This window comes from Melospiza melodia, chromosome 3, assembly GCF_035770615.1.
Source record: "Melospiza melodia melodia isolate bMelMel2 chromosome 3, bMelMel2.pri, whole genome shotgun sequence".
NCBI classification, from domain to species: Eukaryota; Metazoa; Chordata; class Aves; order Passeriformes; family Passerellidae; genus Melospiza; species Melospiza melodia.
This window is the reverse complement of record NC_086196.1, coordinates 134,666,944-134,687,366: the sequence shown is the minus strand read 5'-3', so window position 1 is coordinate 134,687,366 and position 20,423 is coordinate 134,666,944. Positions and strand designations below refer to the sequence as shown.

The following is a 20,423-nucleotide window of genomic DNA, read 5'->3' as shown; positions in this document are numbered from 1 at the left end:
AAGTGAAAGACACTCTTGGTGGAGAAATACCAATACCTTCTCTGGATGAGATCAGTTGTTATTCGGAAGTGCCTACTGACATTAAATTTAATAGCAATAATAGCAATAACAATGATAATAATAATAAGAAGAATACCATCATTATTCACTGTGAGGGTGGTGAGGCCCTGGAACAGTTTCCCAGAAAATCTGTGGCTGCCCCTGGATCCCTGGAAGTGCCCAAGGCCAGGCTGGAGCAGCCTGGGATATGGAAGGTGTCCCTGCCCATGGTAGGGGTGGCACAAGATGATCTTTATGGTCCCATCCAACCCAAACCTTTCTGGGATTACAGAGAGCCCAGAGAGGCGACTTAAATAAACCACCTAATTTGAGGAAGCTAAATTTGGTTGATTTTAATCCTACCCTGACAGACATTCTAAGAAATACAAGAAACCTGTAATAAAGAATGAACTGGAACATATGGTCTCAAATCTTGAGTTAAGGCTTTCAACTGCGTTACATTCCCCTTGTTTCCATTACTGCCAAAACTGAAACTCCTCAGAGCATGCAGTGGTTATGAAGCTGGCTTGCTATTTAAAACAAAACAAAGTATTTTAGCTGTCCAACTTTAATATTATTTTCCCAAAGGTTTTTAATTACCATTTCCTTCCTGTAGAAACATGACCAGAACAATGATGTTATTAGCATTTGGATGATCTGAGTTTGGCTGTGGAAGTCACATCACACTGACCTGGACAACACATGAACATGAGTTTCCCCTCTTTTGGTGCAGAAAATTGTAGGTACCTGTAAGGCTTTTCTGTAAGGCAGTAGTGTGTTCTCTGAAGCACTCTGTGGACTCCAAAAGAATAATTTTTCCCAGATGCTGAAAAGGATGTCGGGGCAGTGGGGCGAGTAAAAGTATAAGTATTGCAAAAGCACCCACAATGCCACAAAAATAAGACAAATACTTAAACTCTTCTGTTTTCTCTCCGAAGTCTTCACTTACCCCAAAAACTATAATAGCTTTTCAAGTTATTTAATTATTAATTAATGAAGTTTCAAGCTTCAGTTATACAACTCAATACTGAATTTTTTCTTAATAGTTTTCCTTCAAATAAGCAATATCTCTGCCTGCCTGGCAAAAAGGAAGAACATCCAGTTTTTACCCCAAATTTTTTTGTTTATCTTCAAATCTTATCAAAAGTACTTTCAGCCCCCTCTTTGTCAGAGATGATTTGTTTAATTCACCAGACTTGCTACTGAGATGCAGCTTGAAGGTGGTCAGAGGCTGAAAGGACAGAGATTACACGTCAGGGAGCGGGGATTGGACGGGGAAGCTGTTCTTTGTAAACCACAGACCACTGGCAGCCTTGGAGGAGATGGACAAAGGGATTAAGTATGGATTTCTATGATGATGAAGACTATGGAGTAGATCACCAAAGCAGAGGAGACTCAGGTACCAAGGGAAGAATATTCTGTTAGGAGTAGCACAGGCACAGCCTTTATGACCAAGTGAACTTCTGTATTAGTCTGTGGCTAACTTTGGTCTGCCAGCTCTGCTGTGAGTGCTGACCTTTGACAAAACATTGATAATAAAACCCAGGAGAATGATGTTATCTTAAATTGTGGCACCCAGCTGCTAAATTAATGTATGCTGAAACTCTGGGGTTTGCAAAGCCCACTGAAGCCAATGGAAAGATTCCCTTTGACCTCAGTGAATCATTCCCAAGTGGAAATGGAGCTCCAGCTCCAGTGTCTGGTCTCATCTCCATGCAGACTCATCCTGGGAACGACCCCATATCAGCCATGGCTTTTGCTGGGTGATAAAGCTATTGCTGAAAAGGCCAAACATTGTACCCTGAAGTGAGGAGGGGATGAGTTCTCCAATCCCATCAGTCACGTCACCTGCATCTCACCTAATCCCCCTCTGGCCTCTAGTACTCAATGGGGGGAAATCAGCATTTCATCTGCAACTCATCACTCCTAAGTGGACATCTAAAATAGGTCAGATGACTCACATCTAATTTCCTGCTTCTTCCCATCAACAATAAAGGGAATAAAGCCTGAAGTAATTTTCTCAGATTCAAACATGTGGTTGGAAGAATATCACTCTAAGTATCTTCATTAGACTGGCTTTGAAAGTGTTGTTTTTTATAGCTGATTGCTAAATCCAACAGCAAAGTCAACACAAGATCCTAATGGAGACAGGTTCAGATGAACCCAGTTGGTTTTGAGTTGTCTTGCATGAACTACAGAGCTTTGTCTCAATAGGATTTTATATTATCAACTAAAAAATATTCCAGTCACAAGAAAGACTTTGATGTACCCTGCTCTGGTTACATGTTCTGGATCACAGGCCCAAAATGGTATTATGCATTTTATAAATATAATAACAATAAATGGACAAGAAGCTTCAAGTTATTGCCACTAATGAGTTCCCAGAAAGCTCTCATCCCACTGGTGAACAGAAGAGGGAGAAATTCAGCACCAACTTCCAACCTAAATGGACATGGCTACAGCAGTCCAGACTCCCATTATGCTTAGTGGAGAATGACTCAATACAGGCAATGGAGACAGGAAATCACTTGTCTAAGTAGAGGAATCTAATTTAAGACTGACTTGGACTCCACATTTTTGGCTGTAGAAAATCCCTCTCCAAATCAGGAACTTGGCCACCAAGCTCCAGTGTAGTCATGACAAAAAAAGCCACCTAAAATAAGGTAGTTGCTGATGAATTTCATCCACTAGAAACTGCCCACGTGGCAGCCCAGCAATAGCATCCTTACCTGGTTCTTATCCTGACAGGGTACAGAGTGATGAGCTGGGCCATGTCCTGAGCCATCAGAACTGCTGTGTCAGGAGAGAATAATTGAATCACAGAATTGTTTAGGGTAGAGAAAAGCTCTAAGATCATTGAATGCAATCATTCAGCCACCACTGCCCAGACTGTCACTAAACTATGTCCCCATGTGCCATAGCTACATGTTTTTTAAATTCCTCCAGGGATGGTGACTCTACCACTGTCCTGGGGAGCCTGTTCCAATAACTGATAACTCACTTAATAAATTTTTTTTTTCTAATATCCAATCTAAACTTCCCCTAGTGCAACTTGATGCCATTTCCTCTTGTTCTATCACTTGTTCCTTGGGAGCAGAGCCCAACTTCCACCTGGCTGCCCCCTCCTGTGAGGGAATTGGAGAAAATGAGAAAGTCCCCCCTGAGCCTCCATTTCCCCAGGCTGAGCCCCTTTCCCAGCTCCCTCAGCTGCTCCTCATCAGACCAGTGCTCCAGCCCCAGCTCCATTGTCCTTCTTCGGACATGCACCAACACCTCATGCTAAGATTAGAAACTAAACAAAATAAGCTTTGAATTAGTAATTTAATTTTAAAGTGAAGTTTCTCTATATATATTTAGTGTTTAAAACAACACTTTTCTAAATGGGCAGGAAATGTTTTATACTTGTGGGTATGTTCACACCGAGAATAAAAACATACTTTGAAACTTTGACATTTGCCATGAAATGGAAATGTTGAGTTTCAGACAGCTCAAGAAAATTCAGTGTTCTTGAGCAAAGTGTTCAAAATCTTTAACACAACCAAACCCATAAAGAGGCTCCACAAGAGGACATGTAAGCACCACTGCCAGTCTTTGTTGTGCCAGTCTGATCCCCTTCCACCAGATGTTTCTGGGATGACAGTCCAGACAAATTACCTCAAACATAACAGACCCCTTGAGTATTTGAAAAACTCGATTCAGAATCACAGCTTCTAACTTGGCACTTACCTCAAAATATTTCTGACTGTCAGCACCTATTAAAAACAAGAATAACAATGGTTATTGCCATAATAGCTGTATTTTGAAATCTCAGAGCATTTTGTGAACTTAACAGACATATCTGAGATATATGGATTCATAGCATCTATCAGGGAATGCCAACCTGTTTGGGGAAGATCTGTACTTCTGTTTTTTAAATATTCCATAAAGAAATACTGATAAGGAGTGAATACAGACAAGGAATGAGATTTCTGAAGGTAGAAACACCTGCCACTATCCCATGTTGCTCCAAGCACTGTCCAATCTGGGAGGTACAGGTGAGCCACCAACCAGGTGAGAGGGGCAGGGTCTCAGGGGAAGATGACACCCAGACAGGCCAATGACCTCTGGGCATAGGGGCATCCTTTGAACTTGACCAACCACGGATGCCTTGCTGGAATGTTAAGCCTGATTGACAGGACTCACTCAGCATGGGGGCAAGGGGGAAGGGAGAGAGACATAGGCACACCTGGGGAAGTGACCTGGAAGGCCAAAATGGGACATTACAGCACACCACAACAGGCCTGGAACACTTCCAGGGATGGGGCTGCCACAGATTCTCTGGGCAAGCTGTGCCAGGGCCTCACCACCCTCACCAGGAAAATATAAATATAATTTCTTTCACCCTGGTACTGATCCTACTTTAATGACAAATCCATATCACTTGGTGAATGTCTCAATCACTTCCAATGTGCTGTGCAACTGCCACTTAAGCAAGGCAAAACTACAGGGGGAAAAGAATGTTTTGCGCATGCTAGAAGTGCAAAAAGTACTTAAAAATGGAATAACCTAATCTGGAAGGAAAATACAAAAATGAGCTAGGAGGGATCTGACATGTTTAGCTGAGGAAAAGGTTGCAAACACAAAATCTTTGGCTTCTCCTTTCCCATAATTTTTCATCATTTTCAATCTTGTCAGCATGAATAATCTTGTTGATTTCTGCTGGGATTTAGAAGCAGCTGCAGAATACAAAACAAAGTTGAAAATCAGTTGGAAGTCTATTCATCTATTTTGCTTTTAGCTGAAAGACTCCTCCCAGCTGCAGACAAGTAACCACACTGACTATAATTCCATAAACTACATCTGATCACCATATAGTTCAGTTTGGGGAGGATTTTTTAAGAAATCTTTTGAAACACACAAACAAAAAGTTACTTGCATGATATAGCAAACATCTTTCTAGATGGCATCATGAGTGCCAGAGGTTCTCATCTGATTTTGTACAGGCATTAATCTTCTCTGCTCATTCCTTCTGTTTATTTCTGTTCTGGGAAATCAGCCCTGGCCCATGCTAACTCCTAAACTGTACCTGGAAATCTTGTTTGCCTGGATCCAAGTCAGAGTCACCTGGCTATGGAAGGTGTCCCTAATCATCCAGTTTGGGAGGGTAACAGGAATTCACAATAGGGCATGACCAGATCACACCAATAGGCCTCCAACCTGCAGAAAAGCCCTGCCACACAAAATCATTGAGTCATAAAAGGTTTGGGTTGAAGGGACTTGAAAGCTCATCTTGTTTCAGCTCCTGCCATGGACAGGGAAACCTCCCACTATTCCAGATTGCTCCAAGCCCTGTCCAGCCTGGCCTTGAACGCTTCCAGGGATGTGGCAGCCACAGCTTCTTTGGACAGCCTGTGCCTGGGCCTCACCATTGTCAGAGGGAAGAATTTAATGCTAAAAACCATGTGAAAAAACAGCTAAACAATCAATTAACATCCAGTTAAAAGTAAATAGAACGTTCTCTGTTTTGACTGAGGCACCTTTGCCTTGCTCTGAAAAAAAAATAAAAATTATCATGTTTTCAGGTTGATCTCAAACCTTGAGCCAAGGAAGCACCTTTTCCACAAACTAATGATGCTATTTTATCTTATCTGATGTGGATGTGTTTTTAAGGTTAATTTAAGTCCATTAGGGATACAGAAAAACTAAATAGAGAACTTTTATTGTTATTCACATTCACACAACTGAATTAAGCTTGCAGCCAATATTATCAATGGAGTATAGAGACACATTAGCTGGTCAAATAGAGCAGGCAGACTGCATTGTCAGAATAAAAATCTTACACGCTCCACTGAAGAAAACCTCACCCAGATGGTGAAATATTAAATTCCTGCCACTAAGCAAACACCCTTCCCTGCACCTGTGGGTTACCCAGCAACTGGCAATCTGGCAGCAATACACTTATTTTTATGATTAACCTAGTCAATCCAGAGGCACTTGCTTCCCCAAAGAGCTGACCTTTTCCTACATATTATTTTTGACAAGCAATGCATCATTACCCTCTGTTACTGTCAGTATTTTAATGTTTAGTTTTCGAATTATTCCAGAAAGCAGAGGCACTAACACCCTCTATTAAGATTTCTTTACATTTTCCACAATGAGGTCTTGCTATGCTGAAACTTTCAAATTGTAATTTCTCTTGCCACATTTGTTTCTCTCTCAAATGGCAACAGATTCCAGAACTCAGTTTTGGGCTAACTTTGTTCAGATTGGTGTGGCCTCATAAAAACCAGTCATTTTTGATTCAGAAGTTCTCTGTCTTTCACATCAGAAAGGCACAAGAGAACTTCCCCATCCCTGGAATTGTTCAAGGCCAGGATGGAGGGGACTTGGAACCTGGTCTAGTGGAAAGTGTCCCTGTCCATGGCAGTGGAGTTGGAGTCAATGACCTCTAAAAGATGCTTCCATCTTAAATTATTCCATGATTCTATGAAGAGAAAAAGAGCAAAATCAGTAGAATGGACCATGCTCAATTTGCCAGAGAAAAGACTCTATATTCCCAGGTTTTCCTGAGTTCTACCTCAGATATATTTGCCTCCAGATTAAGGGAAATTCTGCATAAAGCAATAAATCAAACTCTGCTTCCAAAATTGAGAGCTAAAAACATCTAAGAGCACTGCTCTGTTCTCTCGTAGCAAAGTGAAGACCTTGAAACACCCTGCAAACAATAGGGATTTTCACAAACCTGCAGAAAAAACAGGAATTGAAATCAAACTTCCTGGCTCCTGTGCCCTAAGCATAAGACGGAATTTTTTTCCTAGTCTTGCAGTTTCCACAAGTTCAAGGTGAACTTAGTGATAAGGAGATCTGCTTGGGGCAGAAGGTATTGGAGAGAAGAGTGTGCTGGGATTTTGTGTGACTCTCAATCCTCAGCTGCCTCTCTCTGTGGGCATTTGGTGTGAGAAGGCTCTGTGCCTAAGTGCTGCTCAGCTCTTTGTCCTCACCGATGTGTTTTCTTCTCTTCCCTCTGGAGCAGACTTCAGTGGAGCTGTTTTCAAAAATGGACAAAAAAAAAAGAGTCAATGGCAGTGTGAGAAAGAGAAAAATAAACCAGCAGGTTTTACAGTAAAAGAATCCATTTAGTTACTAAGCCTTGATTTGTTACTGCAACATCTGGGCTGAGCAATCCTTCTGGAGATATTTCCCTCTTTATATTAGCTGATATTGATCAATAACTTCATTTTCAAATTATCCAGACCATTTTCTATGCTTTTCCAGCTGGATTTGTATTCAGCTACCACTTCTCTTATTGCCAGACCAAATGCACTTACACTATGCACCCATACAATGAAAGTTTCCCAGGAACAATTCTCTGACTCTCCCTGGTCTAAAAGTGACATTATCTTTTACCCTCAACTTTCAGGCCTTTTGTTAAATATTTCCTGCTTGACTTTCTGTTATGTGCCCAGGCTTGTAAAGTGAAGGACACTGATGCAAGACCTTACAAAATTACTGGCACAGGCCTTTCCAGCCTACAGGATTAAATGCAAGAGGATAAAAACCACTTGCAGTGACTACACTCTCAAGTTACACTTTTTAGGTCAATATCTTATGTTAGTTGAGGTAAAACTCTGTGCCACCATTCTGGCCATAAAAATGGCAAAAATCCACACTTCAAATAATCACAATTTATTTCGGTTGCTTCAATTTCTCATAGTATCTAATATTTCACAAAATCACAGAATGGTTTGGGTTGGAAGAAACCTTAAGTGTTATCTCATTCCAGCCCCTGCCATGGGCAGGGATACCTTCCACTATCCCAGGTTGCTCCAAGTCCTGTCCAGCCTGGTCTGGAACACTTCCAGGGATTCAGGGGCAGTCACAGCTTCTCTGGGAAACCTCTGCCAGGGCCTCACCACCATTAGAGAGAAGATTTTTTTCCCCTAATACCCATTCTAAATCCACCCTCCTTCATCTTAAAGCCATTTCCCCCCATCCTATTCCTTACAAGATACTTTCCAAAACTTTTTTCATGCAGGAGTGTGGGCATAAGCACAGTTGCAAGGAGGTTCAGATCACTCCATTGCAAGCTGAATTTGCAAAACATAGTTTTGTGCTAAGGGCTTGAAATGAAGAAGATGAAGCCCAGATTGACCAGATTAATTCCTCGGCCATTTCATGGTCACTTTGTTCATTGCATGATGGCATCACGAAGTAGTAGGCTAAGAGAAATAGTCTGCTCCTTTAAGAAAAAGAGTAAAAAGAGTCGCTTTTGAAAAAAAAGGCTTGGATTGACATATTTGTAAAGTTTTCACAGAATTTTGCATGTTTTCTAGTGAGGCGGATATCTTTCAAAGGAGATTATTTTAAAGTTAGGGCCTTTAAAAAAGAAAAATAACCAGTATTTCGAGGTTCTTCCCTTGCAGAGCCTGTGGCTGCAGAGCCATCTTGTGGGGGAGACTCAGTTCTGCCAGGAAGAGACCTTTTTACTTTGGTTTTTTCACATGTTGTGGCTTGCTCGGGCAGCAAAAAGTCTACACAAGACATGCTGCTCACCCCAGCATCTGTTTCACTCACCTTGGAGCATCAACAAGTCTCAACTCTGTAGAGAATCCCAAATTCCCTCAGAGCTGAAACACAGAAGCCAATATTCCTCTCATCTGTTCCTAATTTAATACTCCTAGTTAGGAGGATTTTGGAAATCCTCCTCCCTTGAGGCTTCATCAGTTCTATTTGAAGATAAAAAGATGCCACCTAAATTTCACAAACTGAACAAATGTTCCAATAAATGGGTGCTGCTCCATATACAAGAAGTGCAAGGCTCTGAAATTAAGGCAGATAATTGGTTCCACAATTTTTATTGGGGGAAGAAGACAGGGAATAGGGAAAATTCCTCTCATTGGAGTGGCAAAACATTCCACCCTCTTCTGGAGACACCACTACTGAGTGCTGAGTCTGGAAAATGGAAACTGGGAATCCTCTAGCAGTGCAGAATGTGGGATCACAGCTGGGGATGGGGATAAAATTCTGTCAGGAACAGGGTGCTAGGAGCTGGGGGGATCTCTGGGATGGCAGGACAAGGAGATACTGGAGAGGCCACAGAGATGATGAGGCCTCTGGAGCATCTCTCATGGGGAGAGACTGCAGGAACTGGGCCTGGTTAGTCTGTGGAGAGAAGATTGAGAGGGGATCTCAACAATCTGTGCAAGTATCTCCAAGACAGGTGCCACGGGGATGGTGCCAGCCTCTTTACAGTTGTGCCCAGCAATAGGACAAGGAGAAGTGGCTGTAAAATTAAACACAACAAGTTCCACCTAGACATGAGGAAGAGCTTCTTTATGTTAATGGTGACAGAGCATTGGAGTGGGCTGCCCTGGGATTTTGTGAATTGTCCTTCTCTGGAGATATTCCAAACCCACCTGTGTTCAGCTGCTCCAGGTGGCCCTGCCTTGCCAGGGGGTTGGGACTGGATGATCTCCAAAGGTCCCTTCCAGCCGCAAGTCACAGAATTACAGAAAGTTTTTTGTTGGAAGGGACCTCACAGACCACCTCATTCCAGCCATTCTGTCATGGGCTGGGACACCCTGCATGTACATAAATGTATAGATGTATATAAAGACCTACATCTCTATAATCTAAATATGTCTGCACACAGGTTCATATATTCTCCACTTTCAGCCCGAACAGCCAAGGAGAACAGGATGAAAGTGAAGGTGCTCTTTTATGTTCCCATGAATTTTGTGATCCCTGTCTGCAATCATGTTGTGATTCTTTCTGTACCCAGCAAGGGAGTACCTTATTGTTGGCACAATTCCGATCTTAAGAGTATGATCGGTATTAGCTGAGATCTAATTTTACAGAAAAAGAAGTAACAACCCATCAAAACCGCTTAAACCGGGAATAGGTTTCGCGGAGCATTCGAATAATTCTGCCCAGGGCTGGGGGCTCCCTGGCCCAGGTGGGTGAATAAACGGAGTTTTTAAACCACTTATGAGCACGCTGAAAACTGAATTTTAACGCGTATTTCAAAGTCCCGGGTCCCAGCCCACACATTCCTGAGGCCACGCCCCCGCCTCCCCCCGAAGCCGCGAGGCGCCGCCCCCGCCTCCTGCGCATGCGCGCCCGGCCGCTGGTTCGAGTCCCGCGGCGCTGCGGCCCGGAGATGCCGACGGAGCCGGGAGTGGCGGAGGCGGGCGCGGAGGGGATCCCGCCGCCGGCCTCGGACAGCGGTAGGTGCTGCTGGCCTGGGCACGGACCCAGCGCGGCTCCCGCGGCAGCGGCGGTGCCCGAGGGACCGCGGAAAGTGGGGACGGCGGGAACGGGGGCACCTGGCGGGCCCGCCGGGGCATGCGCATTGGGCATGCGTGGGGATTATGGTGGACGCGGTGCCGTCGGGTGTTTCGGGGTTTTGTTTTTTTGGGAATTGCGATATTTGTGTCTGTTTCTCCTCGCAGAGCCCGAGGTGTTTGAGATTGTGCTGCCAATCACTATCTTGGTGCTGAGCGATGAGGATTTTCTCGAGGATGATGATAAGGACCACGAAGCGTCCATTCCCGAGGTGGAGCAGGAGTTTAAATTAAACAACAACATTTGCCTAAAAAACGAAGTGGAGCCTTCAAATGACAGCAGCAGTGTAGGCAATTGGGATGCAAACAAGACTGTTTCAAATGAAGATAATTGTATTGAGTACTCTGAAGAGAAATGGCTTGCTGAGAGTGTGTGTAACACATCGAAATTATCTATAAGTGATGTCCATGATGCAGACTCGGATAAATGTGGTCCAGATTGCATCTTACCTACATCTTGCAAAACAGAGCTTCCAGAGATAGTGAAATACAGTGATGGAAAAGATTGTGCTGATAATGATGGCTTTCAGAAGATTCCTCCTCTCCTCTCCTCTGCTGACAGTGACAGAGCTGACACTGTGGAGACATTGCAAGTGGTACCCAAAGATGAAGAAGAGCCTGTCAGTATTACAAATGCTCTTTTGGATGGCTGTCCAGAGACACAAGCAGAACTTCACAAGGAATTTGAGATAATTGTTAAAATGGAAGGTAATATATTAATAAGATTGTTGCAAGAATTTAAGAAATATGGTAAACCTCAAATTTTTGAAATAAAAAATTATATAGGAAAGCTAAGAAACCAATTTCTTTTAGAGTAAGCATTTTGAATTAGATTCATAAATGCGACAGAAGGAGAATATTGCCTGGAGTATGCTCAGTTCTGTCACACACTCCTGTGAAAAGCAGTGAAACAACAAAATTTTGTCATTCTCCTCCAATGAGAACAAGGGTGTCCTTTCATCAGGGAAATGTTCCCAAAATAAAAATGCCAAAAAAGCCTGGTATTTGTGAGAATGGAGCATTAGAAAAGTTTGGTGTTAGTACTTTGATAGGAATTCTGCCATGAAGATGTTCTGGATGTGGTGTTGTCTTGTTAAATTCAGAGTCTTGAGTAAAAATATAAAGTAGGAGAGAAGGTGGCTTCTAACAAGGAGCAACATTTCAGTGTTGGGGGCAGAGGGGAGCTTGAAGAGAGGCATTAGGGAAAAAATGGAGAGAGGGAAACAATAAGGAAACAGAAGGTATGAAGAACAAGAAACTCATTAGGCAATTTGGGATTATTACTATGAATTAATAATGAATATTTGTGATTGTATGAAATGTGACTTTTATATCTCCTTGTAGATTCTGATTCCTCAAAGAATGGAGATGATGAAATTGATTACAGGGAAATAAGCAAATTTGAAGATGAAGCTGTGAGTTCTCTTTTGGAACATGGCTTGAAAGAAGAAGAGAAATTTACCTATAATTGTCCTGATCCATTTCTTAATGAATGTTCCACTTTTAAGGAAAATCTAGATGTAGGGAAACCTGACATGAATGCTTCTGCTTCTGCTGAACCAAATACTACTGAAGAGCATATTTACAAGATGTTAACACCATTCCCTAAGAAAAGACACCAGCAACAAAAAGGTGTTTCTTCTCAGGCAAGCCCAGAAGAGTTGCAGAGCCAGCAAGAGGGTTTAAAGTGGCTGAATGATGGTGTGACCATCACACCTCTTCCTAAAACATCTTGTGTTGCAAAGGAGAATGAAAGATCGAGTTTCAAGTGCAGGTTTTGTAGTTCTGTGTTTAAATGCAGTGCACACCTGAAGAAACATATTTATTCAGCACACAAAGATAAGAAAATACATAAATGCTCCTTTTGTAAAAAAACTTTTTTCTTTTCTTTCAATCTTAAGAATCACCTTAAATTTCATAAGAAGATTGCTAGGTTGCAAAAGGCAAGAAAAAACAGAATAAGTGCAAGAAAAGGGAGGCAGAAAGGATCTGAAGGAAAATCTGTGACCAAGAAAAAAGAAAGTAAATACAAGAAATTTTTCATTAAAATTGAAAGGGACTTTACACCTCTGGATGTGCCAGTTAGCTTTTCCTGCAGAATTTGTTTCTTTGTTTCATCCAGTCCTAGGAGTTTCATTCATCACATGAAGGGACACAAGGAGAGACCCCCTCACCAGTGCCCTCAGTGTGATTACTCCTGCAGCAGCTTGACCTACCTGTTAAATCACATGTACTGGCATGCTGGTTATAAGCTCTACCAGTGCAGGTTCTGCACCTTCCTCTCATTGTATTTTGCAAGCATGGTGAGGCACAGCCACGTCCACACAGGGGATAAACCATATTGCTGTGAGCTCTGCCAGGTAGCATTCACCAGCACCTCAGGCTTGGAGAGACACAGGAGGACACATGCAGAGACAGAAACGTGCCAAGCACAGCAACCCAACTGCCTGAGCGGGAGAAAGAGAACTGAAAAGCTTCCAAAGAACTACACATGTGATGAATGTAACCTGGTGTTCTACACCAAAGGACTTCTCAGCTTTCACAAGAAATTTCATGAACAGTTAAAGGCCAATGGTTACACAAGTCAGAGCAATAAATACTGTACAAGCACAGTAGGCAAAGCTGATGGTGATTCTCAGGGCCATGTTTCTCACTCTCTTTTTGGTAGAGAAAATGATTGTCTGGCTGGGGGAATCCTGGCTTCAGAAGTGGAGTTTGAGCAAGAAGGTGATGTGCGGGGCAATAAGAAAATATGTCCTGGAAAGAAATTCCTTGGAAACAGCCAAGGAAGCAGCAGGTTGGCTGTTGCTGGAAACAGATCAGAAGTTCCTCAGACCTCTTACCAAATGGACACTGTCACTTACAAAGAGGAGTCTTTCTTCAAATCAGAGACCTCTCATTCACAAGTGCAAGATAATGCTTCATTTCATAACTTTGTGGAAAAGTTGGAGGATACATATCCTTCTAATTTCAATACATTCCAAACATACAGATGCCAGCACTGCAGTTATGCTACTGCTGTTCCTAAAAACTTCAGGCTGCACCTAAAGATACATACGGATGAGAGACCATTCGTGTGTAAGGAGTGCAATGAGACGTTTAAAACATCAAACCATTTGCAGAAACACAGCCGCCTTCATGTGAAAAATGGAGAGGAGTTGGGAAGTTGCCTCTTTGTAGAGAGGTGTTTAGAGAAACTTGAATTGCATCGTGAAATCCAGAGAGGCACATACCCAGAAAGGGATTTTCATTCCTGCAAAGGCTCAAACAGCTCCTTGCTTGGGTCAGAAGTTTGGGGAGTTCAGCAAGGTGTTCAGAGGGGCACAGCAAATGATGTGCAAGCACAAAGTCAGCCATTACTATATCAGTGTTCAGAGTGCAGCTATGCTACTGCCACTTTAAGCAACCTGGAGCTCCACATCAGAACTCACACAGGTGAGAAGCCCTACAGCTGCCCCATCTGTCAGAAGAAGTTCCGCACTTCCAGCCACCTCAAGAGGCACAGACTCACACATCTGAATGTGGGGCATTTCAAGTGCATGAGCTGTGACTACTCCACCAACAAATGGCTGTCCTTGAAGCGGCACCTGGCTTCTCACACCGGGGAGGGAACCTCCTCTCCTGGCTGCTACTACGAGCACGAGGAGCTGCCTGTCAAGACGTACAGGTGTGAGGAGTGTGGCTATTGCACCACCCAGAGCGGGAACCTGAAGCTGCACCTGAGGATCCACACGGGGGAGAAGCCGTTCCAGTGCGGGCGGTGCTCGCTGGCCTTCCGCACCTCCAGCCACCTCAAGCGCCACTGGCTGACCCACCTCAAGCTGCGCTGCAGGAGGTGCAGGTACTCCACCGTGGATAAGGCAGCTTTCCAAAAGCACATAAAAACACACAAAAAGAAGCACAGGTGTGCAAAGTGTAATGTGGTGCTGCCCACCAAAAAACTGCTGGAGAAGCATAAGCAGCAGCACGACGCTGGAATGTGAGGTTGAGAATTGGAAGTTGGTGCTTGGTTTTGGGCAGGTTTACATGTCCTGGGTTTTTTCATGGCTTCATGTTCCTTTGCTGTGCTCACAGCAATGGTTGATAATGATGCATGCAGCATTTTGGTTGGGAGAGTGACACTTGGGGTACTGGTTTGCTGCAGGTGTTTCTGGGAACATCACTTCTAGCACAGGCTTGTGCTGAAGATCTTGGTGACACTTTTCCATCCCTGAGTAACTGCTTCAGTAGAGGTCAGTTATTTTGGCCAGTGTTCATCTGTGTTTAAACAGTTATTCTGCACCACTTATTTTCTTGTAAAAATTTAATAAGAAAAAAAAAATCTCTTTTCTAACTGAAATAATGTGTAACAGGAGGGAAGGAAGGGCATGTTATATTTTGTAGTAATAACTTTTCATATAAAAATTATCAGTGCATCTGGAGGCTAAATGCTACCTCCCATCTGCTGAAAGTTGTCTCCTTTACTCCCAGGTGCTTTTTGCAATACTTGTAAGAGGAAAAAAATGGTATCTCACCAAATTACAGAAACAAAATATGCATGTCAGCACTGGGTACTTGTGACATTGAAATGTTTAACATGTGTCTGTATATATAAGATGTTCATTAATCTGTTACCTTCTCTGTAGTTTTGATAATTTTTTGAGTAGTCTGACAGAAATGGTAATGTCCAGAAACATCTATTTTATTATACTGGGAATCTTTAAATCTTCAATTTTATGTGAATGTCTAATGTTAACGTAGTACAAAATGCCTTACCTTTTCTCAGGTTGGTAGTTACTGTGTTGTTTGTTAAAATAGATTAAACACTTTTCAAATAACTTCTGTTAATAATAATTGTGAATGCTGTTTAGTTACATTGAAGACCTTCACAGTGTCTGAAATTAAAATTAGTTCAAGAACTTTACTTTTAGTCTAAAATACTGTGTGTAAGAACCATTGTACTATGCAGCAGTTGGTGCAGGGTATGGTGAACCCAGATGGATGCTGCTTCCAAGTTATATTCAAATCTAGACAAATCTTTGTTTGTTTTGGAGTTACACAGAGCTAGGAACTCTTTGAGTGTGGTCAGTGGTTTTAATAACTGTGTTATCCCCTTGTGTGAGGAAAGGCAACAGCAAAGGCCTGGTGGAGACTGTCCCAATGCTGCAGCTCAGTCCATGGAGCAGAAGAACAAACCTGTGGTTTAATTTAGAGAATGTAAATGTGGAACTCTACTCTCTTCTTCTGCTTCTGGATGTGTGTCCTTCTGTAGAAATACAGATGATGTCTTGTAACATAAGAGACTTTCTGCTAACATTGGAGACAGGTTGGGAAGGGCTGCCCAGAGAGGTAGTGAGTTCTCCTCTTTTCAGATATTTAAAAACCACCTGGATGTAATCCTGGACAACCAGCTCTGGGTGGCCCTGCCTGAGCAGGAGCTTGTCTGCCAGACCCCTCGGCAGCCATTCTGTGATTTGGGGGACAATTTTCCAAGAATGAGTTGAAACTCATGGACACATGAATGTATTTAAGGCCAGATCAGCAGAGATATTCAAGTGATCCAGTTCTTTGCAGCTTCAGTGAAGTCAGACCAGTGTCTGTGCCTGAACCATGGTGGTTACAGATGAGTGATTCAGACCTTGGAGCCACCTAATCCAGTTGTGAGGAAGAAGAATGTTACCCTGTATGAAGAAAGAAAAGCATTTCTGGGAAATATTGATGGTTACTCAAGCTTGGAGGCGTTTTTACCTGTGTTACATTACAATTCTGGTCATTGATTTGAAAAGAAATGGTACAAAGAGAAAACAAAAATACTGAAGGGTTTGTCAGCCTCTATATTAGGTGAGACTAGAAAGGCTAAATCTGATAGAGCACTGTTGTTTAAAAGCATGGTGTACAACAATGATGAGAACAGCCTGGTTTAGGGGGATAAATTATCTGCAATACATTTTTGAAAGAGTTTGTAAATGTAAGTTTCTTCAAATTTTAAGAACAAGAAGGTACTTTCAGTAAGAGCTTGGTTTTATAAAAATAATTATTCCTAGCCACTGCCTCTAATAAAAATAAGCAGTTCAATGACTCCTGATGTTGCTTTCTGTTCCTTATGCACTGCACTGGTTTTTTGGGGGTTTCCAAAGTATTCTCAGTCTGCTAAGTCAGTGAAATTTAAAGATTGAGGCATATTCAGTTTCAGATAAGACATGGGCTGTTGTTGGAATTATTTTTTTTTTGGTAGCTAGAACTGTAATATTTTTTATTCCTGCAGTTTAAACAAAAATCAAAGCCTTTCCTAAATCATAATATGAAGTTTCCTAATTAAACCTAAGAAGTTTCATAATTTTCTCCATGAACATATCCTGAATTTGGACAAAACAGGGAAATGTAACAAGACAAATTGAGCAAAAAGCTGTCATTTCACCTGCTGTGCATCTGCTAATTAAATGATTACAAATTAAACTGGAGGTGATATAAATGAACAATGGGGAGTCAGACCTGTGTGGTGTGGTGGTGCCTCCTCCTGTTTGGGCCACACTGTGGTCTCACAAATGCTTGTTAGGGCTTGGCCTTGACAAGCTGAGCTGAGCTCCTCTTGAGCTTATCTAAAACACTGTCTGCTCCCAGGAACTTGTGCTGGCTAAGGAGCCCCTTGGGTTTTAAGAACCTTTGTGAACTTGTTTTTCTTACCTGAATAACCACCCATGTGGAACAACTTTTTTGTTTTTGAACTTTCAGAGAAAGTTACCAACCTGACTTGCAGCCAGGGTGGAAAATTGCTATGAGCAAAGCCAAGTCTGTTGTGACTCTCTAAGCAGGGGTATTTTAGGCCCTCCGAGCTCTCCAGACTGCAGCAGGCTGAGACCAGCACTTCCCACTGAGTGGGGCCTCTCTGAGCTCCCAGGCTGGAGATGCCTGGGGCACCACAGCTGAGGGACAGTGACAGGTCCTGAGCTGAGATCCCCACACCCTGAGGCTCAACACTTCACCTGTTGGGAGTGACATGAGTACCTGTCTATGAGAAGTTCCCAAATTCAAGTATGTAGCTTGTATACGCTCCTTTGGTGTGTGTGTGTGAGTGTTAAAATGCAAATGCACTATCAATGTTGCTGTCTTGTAGAATCACAGAATAGTTTTGCATTGGCACCTTAAAGATTATCTCGTTCCACCCCTTGCCATGGGCAGGGACACCTTCCACCATCCCAGGCTGCTCCAAGCCCTGTCCAACCTGGCTTTGAACACCACCAGGGATCCAGGGACAGCCGCAGCTTCTCTGGGCACCCTGTGCCAGGGCCTCACCACCCTCACAGTCAAGAATTTATTCCACACATAAACACATGAGGCTTCTTCCTGAAATTAAAAAAATACCTTGGGAACACTGGGGAGATGTGATTTCTTTCCGCTGTCCCTTTTGCGTCCCTTGAGGGAATTTGAGGAGTTTAATGAACGCCCAGTTCCTCCTTTCGTTACCGCCCGGGCCCCTCCGCCGTGCGCTCCTCCGGCCGGCAGGGAGCGCTAGCGCCGAGCGCCGCCTCAGGACACGCGGGGGGGCTGCGCATGCGCAAAGCGGCCGGACCCGCTTCCTCGCAGGAGCAGCGGCCTCGCTTCCCTTGGAAAAGCCGCCGGGCCCGCTTCCCGCTTTTCTAGCAGAGCAGGCGGCCCCGCTTCCCTCACCCTCCGCACCCGCCGCCCCTGAGGGCGACCGTGCGCCGTCTCGGCCGGCCCCGCTGACACCAGTGGCGCTCCCGCCCCCTTTCCATTCTCTCGCTCCAGGGGCTCGTCCCCGCCTCCCTTCGCCGCCAAGATGCCGCGGATTATGATTAAAGGCGGCGTGTGGCGGAACACCGAGGTAAGACTCGGCGGGGTTCGAGCCCCCGTCCCCCCTCAGGGCCGGGCAGGTGTGGGGGGGTGGGGGAACCCTCACTGGTGCGCAGGCGCGGGAGGGGGCGGGTGCCGTGTGCGCCTGCGCAGGGGCCCTGGGGTTGTGGTGTCCCGGGGCAGGGTCGGGGCTGCCGGAGCCGCTGTGCCGGGACATCGGAGGGGTTGGGGACTGCAGGAGAGAGGGCAGGGAAGGGTCTGGAGCACAGGTGTGATGAGGAACAGCTGAGGGAGATGGAGGGGCTCAGCCTGGGGGGATTTTCTGGCTCTCCACAATTCCCTGACAGGAGGGTGCAGCCAGGTGTGGGTCTGGCTGTGCTCCCAGAACACGAGGACATGGCCTCAGGGTGCGCCAGGAGAGGTTTAGGTTGGACGTTTGGAACAATTTTTTCTCAGGAAAGATGATTAAACATTGGAATGGGCTGCCCAGGGAGGTGATGGAGTCACTGTCCCTGAAGGTGTTTAAGGAAAGCCTGGATGTGGCACTGAGTGCCATGGCCTCACTGGCATGGTGGTGATCAGACGTAGATTAAACTCAGTGATCTGAGAGGTTTTTTCTAACCTTACTGATTCTCTAATTCCTTGCCTCTGTGTTGGGTGCATTCCCCAGTAATCTGTGCCTTCCTCCTTCCAGTAGGCAAAGATCACAAGGTCACATTGGTGTTTTTTCCCTTGGGCTGCAGATTGGGAAGCGCAGCCGTGTGTGTTGTGTCCTTCTGCCCCAGTGGAAGCATGGGCTGTGCTGTGCTTGGAGATGTCCCTCTCACCAGCTAGAGTGTAACTTGTGCTGCACAGATTTATCATGCTCTAGGGGAATGGGGCAACAGGAATCTCTTGCCCTTAAAGATATTTCCAAATGTGGAAATGACAAAGGCAGAGTCATACAATTTTTAGGATTGGAAAAGAGTTAAGATCACCAAGTGTCCAGCCATCAACCCAGCACCACCACCACCATGTTCACCATTTAACCCATCCTTAAGTGCCACATCCATGTGGTTTTTTTATCACTTCCAGGAATGATGACTCTAGTACCACCTTAAGCAGCCTGTTCCAATGCTTTACCACCCTTTCCATGGAAAAAAAAAAATCCTAATAACTAATCTAAACCCCTGCTGCAACTTCAGTCTGTTTCTTGTCAATGTGTGTGGACTCTTCATCTGCAGCCCCAAGAATCCTGTACACTGCTGTTCCAAAAAAGAACAATCCTCCTCCAGTTTTGCTATCACAAGCTTTCAGAACCACAAGTGGTCATGAAAAAATAAATAATGTGAGAAATCAAGGATATCAGTTTAATTAGATGTATGTTTAAAGCAAAAGGATGTGCACTGTGAAATACAGAACTCTGTCACTGCATACTGTGAAGACCAGGCATGTACATGGTTCCAGGAAACAGTGAGGAAAAGTAATAGAAGATAAAATGTGCTGTGTGTGTGCTTTTAAGCACTTGTGCTGTATCAGTGCCAGGAGGCAGCTAAATTTGGGGTCAGCAGAGGACAGGAAAACTCTCATTGTCTTCACCCCATTCTTAGGGTCTTCCATACTTGATGAATTTTGGTGGCAGCTGAAGAGAAAGAGCAGTGCATTAAATGGAATCACAGAATATCCTGGGTGGGAATGGACCCACAAGGTCCATCAGGTCCAGCTCCTGCACAGAACCCCCAAAAATCCCACCCTGTGCCTGAGAGCATTGTCCAAATGCTGCTTGAGCTCTGGCAGGCTTAGGGCTTGGCCACTGCCCTGGGGAGCCTGTTCCAGTGGCCAAAGAGATCCCTGGTTCACCAGGTTTTGTGTCCCAGAGATAAAAGAGGTGTTGGATTTTTATTTTGTTTTTAACATTTTGATTACACATACAGCATTAAAGACAGAGAAAGGGGAATCAGGTGATACCAGGTCATTCATAAAATGATCCATTATACACAGGAAAAGCCTGTTCATGTCACTGGTGCAGCTCCTGTATGCCATAGAGCACCAAGTAAGTTAGAAAAAACACAGGAGAGGATTTATTATTTATTTCAGAACAGTAATCACATGAATTGTTGCCTGTAGCAGCTCAAGCCAGATCAATAAGCTCACAGTTAAAGCTGTTGTTCCTTGGGAGGTGTCACTGGAGACAGTGTCAGACTCACTGAACTCTCACTGGGTACAGGAGAGGGATGTGTGTGGTTGACAGGGCTGTAAGAATACCTTTAATGCATTTAAAATTCCACTTTT

The 20,423-nt window shown here is 44.0% G+C and overlaps 2 protein-coding genes across 3 annotated transcripts in view; both read left to right on the top strand.

Moving 5' to 3' along the window:
* Positions 1-10,174: 10,174 nt before the first annotated feature.
* On the top strand, positions 10,175-16,418 carry LOC134416458 (zinc finger protein 26-like). Its single transcript, XM_063153136.1, has 3 exons — positions 10,175-10,244; positions 10,470-11,069; positions 11,706-16,418. The coding sequence occupies exons 1-3, from the start codon at positions 10,178-10,180 to the stop codon at positions 14,342-14,344; spliced, it is 3,306 nt and encodes a 1,101-aa protein (XP_063009206.1). The 5' UTR covers positions 10,175-10,177; the 3' UTR covers positions 14,345-16,418.
* A 1,544-nt stretch (positions 16,419-17,962) lies between these two features.
* Positions 17,963-20,423, top strand: part of CDC5L (cell division cycle 5 like) — a 35,241-nt gene continuing 32,780 nt past the window's right edge. For both annotated transcript variants that reach the window (XR_010027274.1, XM_063153134.1), the window contains exon 1: positions 17,963-18,183. Coding sequence is in view for 1 of the 2 variants with exons in the window: in XM_063153134.1 (XP_063009204.1) it covers positions 18,139-18,183 (45 nt within the window). In the remaining variant the exon portion in view is untranslated. The remainder of the gene's footprint in view (positions 18,184-20,423) is intronic.